The sequence below is a fragment of the Sinocyclocheilus rhinocerous genome, unplaced genomic scaffold (assembly GCF_001515625.1).
Source record: "Sinocyclocheilus rhinocerous isolate Xijiao unplaced genomic scaffold, SAMN03320098_v1.1 scaffold3201, whole genome shotgun sequence".
Classification (NCBI taxonomy): domain Eukaryota; kingdom Metazoa; phylum Chordata; class Actinopteri; order Cypriniformes; family Cyprinidae; genus Sinocyclocheilus; species Sinocyclocheilus rhinocerous.
This window is the reverse complement of record NW_015662182.1, coordinates 283,938-289,315: the sequence shown is the minus strand read 5'-3', so window position 1 is coordinate 289,315 and position 5,378 is coordinate 283,938. Positions and strand designations below refer to the sequence as shown.

The 5,378-nt window shown below is 37.5% G+C and overlaps 1 protein-coding gene across 1 annotated transcript in view; it reads right to left on the bottom strand.

Moving 5' to 3' along the window:
- Nucleotides 1-773: 773 nt before the first annotated feature.
- Nucleotides 774-5,378, bottom strand: part of LOC107727963 (signal transducer and activator of transcription 5B-like) — a 19,181-nt gene continuing 14,576 nt past the window's right edge. Inside the window, exons 13-19 of the mRNA XM_016538010.1 lie at nucleotides 4,318-4,524; nucleotides 3,741-3,835; nucleotides 3,525-3,667; nucleotides 2,936-3,091; nucleotides 2,514-2,571; nucleotides 1,517-1,621; nucleotides 774-1,387 (exon numbers count right to left, since the gene is read on the bottom strand). Of these exons, the coding sequence (XP_016393496.1) occupies nucleotides 1,264-1,387; nucleotides 1,517-1,621; nucleotides 2,514-2,571; nucleotides 2,936-3,091; nucleotides 3,525-3,667; nucleotides 3,741-3,835; nucleotides 4,318-4,524 (888 nt within the window). The 3' untranslated portion in view covers nucleotides 774-1,263. The remainder of the gene's footprint in view (nucleotides 1,388-1,516; nucleotides 1,622-2,513; nucleotides 2,572-2,935; nucleotides 3,092-3,524; nucleotides 3,668-3,740; nucleotides 3,836-4,317; nucleotides 4,525-5,378) is intronic.

Here is a 5,378-nt window from a genome sequence, read left to right as displayed (position 1 = left end):
GTGGTAGAGTGATATTTACAAAGTTTTACAGAGTCACAGTGTTCACACTTTTGGGGGAATCACCTATTAATAGCTGACCAATTCTCTGCACATCAAGAAAAAGTAGAATAGAGCATTTGAACTTGAAAAATGTACTCTCTTCAACCTTAACCAAGAGGCTAATTTCAATACAAAATACATTTTAAAAAAAAGGTTATCGAAAGAATTTTGATTCTTCAGTTTGTTCTGAAGATAAATTGTCAAATTCCACCCATAGAGGACAACACAACAAAAAAAAAAACATCGTAACTCAGCAACCGTTTGATAAAGGAAGTGCTTCCATACAACAACATCCCCAATCCCAAATCTTAAAAATCGCCAATCAAATATCAGAAGCTAACAGCTTAATGCGTGAATGGTTTAGAACACATGGATATTCTGAGGTGACATGATAAATTTCATAAATTTTCAATGCTAGGGGATGCTGTAACTACAGTTATCAGGTCAGCCAGGTCTACCTGTTTGGTAGACAATGCAGGACAAGGTGAGTGGAAAACCTGTTGAATACATTCAGCATTTTTTTCCATTCTGTGTAGTGCCACTAGTTGCAGAAATGACACAATGCAACCTTTTACACTGTTGCCGTGGGCTGTTTTTTAATCTGCAGGTTAAATCAATCTCTCCCTCACCACCCTCGAAACGCTATTTCGACAGAGGAGGACCCCACAGAATGCGTTTTCGACAGAGCGGACCGCCAAAGGAGGGGAAAACTGCAGAGGGAAAAAATGTGATTGGGCTAGTTTCGGGCTAGTTTTGAATAGCAATTGGGCTGGTTTTGTTTCACAGACATGGCAACCTTGAATGTAGCTGTAAAGGTGGACAAATTGTAACTGGAGGTGGACAAATTGAGAAAACTGAATACTGTAAGCTCAATGTCTTAGCCAACTGTGTGACTGGACTTGAAGATTTGGTCAAGTAGATTTTTATAAGACTAGTATAACAATCAAGATAAAGGGCATTGAAAGTGGAAAACCCACACTGTCTAGTAAAGTAGCTACTCATATTCAGCCAAATAGAAGTGTATCATTGCACATGACAGACTATTGTGCTTCAATGGTTAATGATGGAAAATTACACATCAAACTATACATAAAATGCAAAGGCAGTTACACATCCACTGATCAGCTTTGACAAACATAACATTTAACATTTGTTAAGATAAAAATATGGAATGGAACCATCGAGTTTTTGTGTAGTTCACATTAGAGATCACAAGCTTAAAGGTCATGACGGTTGTCCACTCCACTGGGTTTCCATGGGCTGTCGCAGGAACTCCTCCACCTGTCGGGCCATGTCCATGGTCTCATCCAGATCAAATTCACCTTCAGTGTCTAACATGGAGTCATTCCTTCAGATGCACACACACACATACACATACACATACACCAGTCATGCACTGGGTTCGTTATTGCAGAGATCAACAGTGATAGCCAATGGGAAAAAAATAACCATATACAAGATGTTCCTCAGAACTTACATTGATGGATAGATTGTGAAGTTATTGTGTTGATTGACAGTGGGTGATGCTGCATGCTCCATGAAGGAATTCCCAGGAGAGGGTTCAGGATTGGGCGAAGAAAACCTGAGTAAGAAAAAAATGCATACAGGTCATCTGTATTAACATCTGATGTCTTAAGTAATTTTTTGCAATAAACTGAGAATGTGTAATGCTTCCGGTATATTGCATTCAAATACACATTATAATTGTGAGAAATAAGTGTTCAAATTCCACAGTTTGTGCATATAATTATATATAATGTGCATATCATTTCCATTATTAAATTAAATTATTATAATATACTGATATTATTTTGGCCATTTTCACCCTTTGATACTAGCATTCACTGTGAGGAAATAAAAATACATATGTATGGGTCCATAATAGGGTTGCTCTAGTCCTTTAGTCCATATTGAGATTATATATATGTGTGTGTGTGTGTGTGTGTATATAGATGGAAAAAAACTAATTCTAGTCCTACTAATATAAGTAAATAGCCTCAAACAATTATTGAAGACAAGTAAACAGTCAGTAATACAATAAAAGAAAGATTACAGGTAATAATGTTGTAAATAATGTTCAGTTTCTTGCACAGACTAATCATTTCACCTCATAAGCCCTCCAAATATTGTCAGGGGCCATGGGTATTAATTTTGTGTTCCTTGATATGCTTTTTTTTAATTCTCAAAAACCAGTAGCTGCTGACTTGCATTTTATGAATCACCAAGGACCACAGTTTCATCTAAAAATCTTTACTGTTCTACTGAAGAAAAACATTCACCTACATCTTGGATGGCCTGAGAGTAAATTGACAGCAAATATTTTTGGGTGAACTATCCCTTTAAATCCGACTGTATATATTGGAACATGTAGAAACACATTTCTCTAATATCCAGGAATTATTGATGATAATCAAATCAGGTGAGTTTTTGACTTTTTGTATATTAAAAACTTGAGAGAAGAGAACAATACTCACTCAACTTTCACCACCTGCTTGATCTCTGGTTTGACATATCCATCCCCCACTGCTTTTGCTGAAAAAACAAAATCATGTTCATTAAAGATTGTTAATAGAAACTCTTTAACACTTTAATTCACAAGAACCAAAGCATCCATATATTAAACTCTGTCATTAAGCCTGTGTTAAGCTTGAGTGGATTCTGACTAAATTAAACAACATTTCTTTTACACGCTAAGCAGCAGACATGCCTGTTATTGGTTATCTACACCAGTTACAAAAATGACCTACAATGAATTCTTAAAACCTTTGTTGCTGAAAGGTGACAAGTTTGCATCCCTGAAAGTTGGGAAACACTATGCTAACTAACTGTAACTATGCTAACAATGAAGCATACAATCATTTGATGATATTTCTGTCTACAAGAGAAACATGCATACAGTTTGGAGGTGTGCAGTAACGGGAGAAGACTTCCTCTTTCGGCTGGTTGGGATAGAGAAAGAGCAGATGATTCAGATCACTGATCCGATCGGCCAGAGAGCGGATAGAGAAATCTTTAGTAGTGAAGGGCATCAGGTTCCACACCATCCGTTCTCCTGCATAATGAAACACACATACTCAGAATGATGGCTGCTGAGTAAAGTCAAGCATTTCTGTTCAGCTTGGACCCACGTTTGGCTGAATGCATCTGAGTTCTCATTAGTATTGTCTTCACTAACCATTTAGAATCAGAATAGCTTTATTACCAAGTATGTTTACACACACAATGAATTTGACTTGACGACAGGAGCTTCCAATGCAGAAGAAAGTACAGACATAGAGCAGACATACATGATAGTGCAGACATACTTAGGAATAACACAGTAGGGATGGAATATAACTACTATAACACTAATGTAAGAAAAAAAAACAGAAATTAAATAATGTACTATATACAGAAATAGATAAAAAATGTAATTGTTTAGATAAATGTACAGATATGTTATAAGTATGCAGATAACATATCTGTACATTTACTGTGCTCCTTACCTGCTTTGTTCGGGTTTTCTGCGACCCATGCGATGGTGATGCCTCCGATCTCAGAGTCGCTGAAGCGCAGAAGGAATGTGCCGTTTGGTTTGGACATCAACATGTCTTGAGCTTGCTGCTTGTTCAGGAAACCCAGAATCGCTCTGCAGATAAACATACAACATTTTACCAATTGTTCTCTTATTAGTGTCCGAAGTGTGCTGAATCAATCTTTACCCATCATTCCAGTGAGACTTCAGGTGTCTCTTCATGAGCTCAATGACCCCATCAAACCACTGCCAGAATGTGAAGTTCCTGCCTGGCAAACTTTCCTGTCAAAACAAAAAACACCCAAGTCTGGATCCCGAGACTGGATATATTGCATTCATTTCAAATGTTCGGTTGCTTTTCTTCTTTTACAACACTGGATGTTCTGAGGAAAAAAACTAAAGTAATGGCTCTGAAGGGAGACAATGTAAAATAGGATTAGTTGCTGCACATTAGTGTTGGGAAGTCCAAGTTATTATTTATGTTTGCATCACATATTCTGTGTTTATGTCATGGTGTAATTACATGTTCCCAGACACACAGTATAACATATAAAATGTAATGAATGCCTCTAAAATGAAATTCTTTTAAATTAAACTATCAACATGCTCATTTAGAGTCTCATGATAACAAAAGGATGCATCAGTCAATTTAACCGATTCAGTCTAATTTGTTAACAAAGCGTACAGTCTGATTTCAACTCAAAGAACAACATCTTTAGGTGATAAGAGCGCTGATGTTCAGTTTGGCTATTAGTGTTGGTTACCCTATTGAACTGAGACCAGGTGATGGTCATGTTGCAGTAGTCCTCAGTGTTGTTGCTGGAGCTGCTGAAGGCTTTCTGAGCGAGAAACACCAGATTGTCTTCTGACAGGCCTCTGTCGCTCTGAACCTCAGATTTATATTTCATGTTCAAAGCCTCGCACAGCTGTGGCCACAGCACTTTATCAGGCACCACAAATGGCACTCGACCCTAAGGAGAAATCATGAAGAACCAAATGAGCACACTTGTGTACTGTACTGCTGTGAATGTTGTAGTACACTGCAAGCACAAAATGTTTTCAGGACATTTCACACTGTTGCATTTTGGTTGTTTAACGAACTTAGGGCGGGGCCTGATTTTATCGATTAACTCGAATTTAATGTTTTGCCACGATTTTATTTTTTATAAATCGAGGAATCACGATACTGAATAGAAATATTACTAAACGTTAGAATTAGACACTTTGACAATATTCCAATGTTAACAGTAAAGAGAAAAGAATGATCCAACCGCATGTCGGCGCACATGATTAACCGCTCACGTGTGACGTGCTCTGTGAAGGACCATAAGGTGCACAGAATGCGCTTTTGTGTTGACAAAGATGTGATACGGGCAGTGGAATAGGAAAAAAATGCAGGAAGATGGGAGTTGAACTTCTTTTAACTTGAGCGCCGCGTTTTTAGAATGCCGTTTCATGCACGAGATGCTGCAAGAGACATAAGCACAACAGTCAAACGCGTCCATGACCACATAGAAAAAACAGTGGAAAAGCAGCGCAATCGAATATAAACCTGTAAAGAACTACTAGTGTATGTTCGAAATTTCATGCTTACATCATGGTGACAGGCTGCTATTCATGGTTTTTACAGAACATTCATAGCCTAGTTAATAATAGTCTACTGGTGTTATACCTTAAGTAATTTTGAATTTGAATTACCTTGACTTTTGAGATTTTTTTTTTTTAAAGTATTTTCCTTGTATTATTTCTGAACATATGTGACCATGGACCACAAAACCAGTCTTAAGTTGAACGGGTATTGTAACGTAGTTTGTAGTCACGGGAA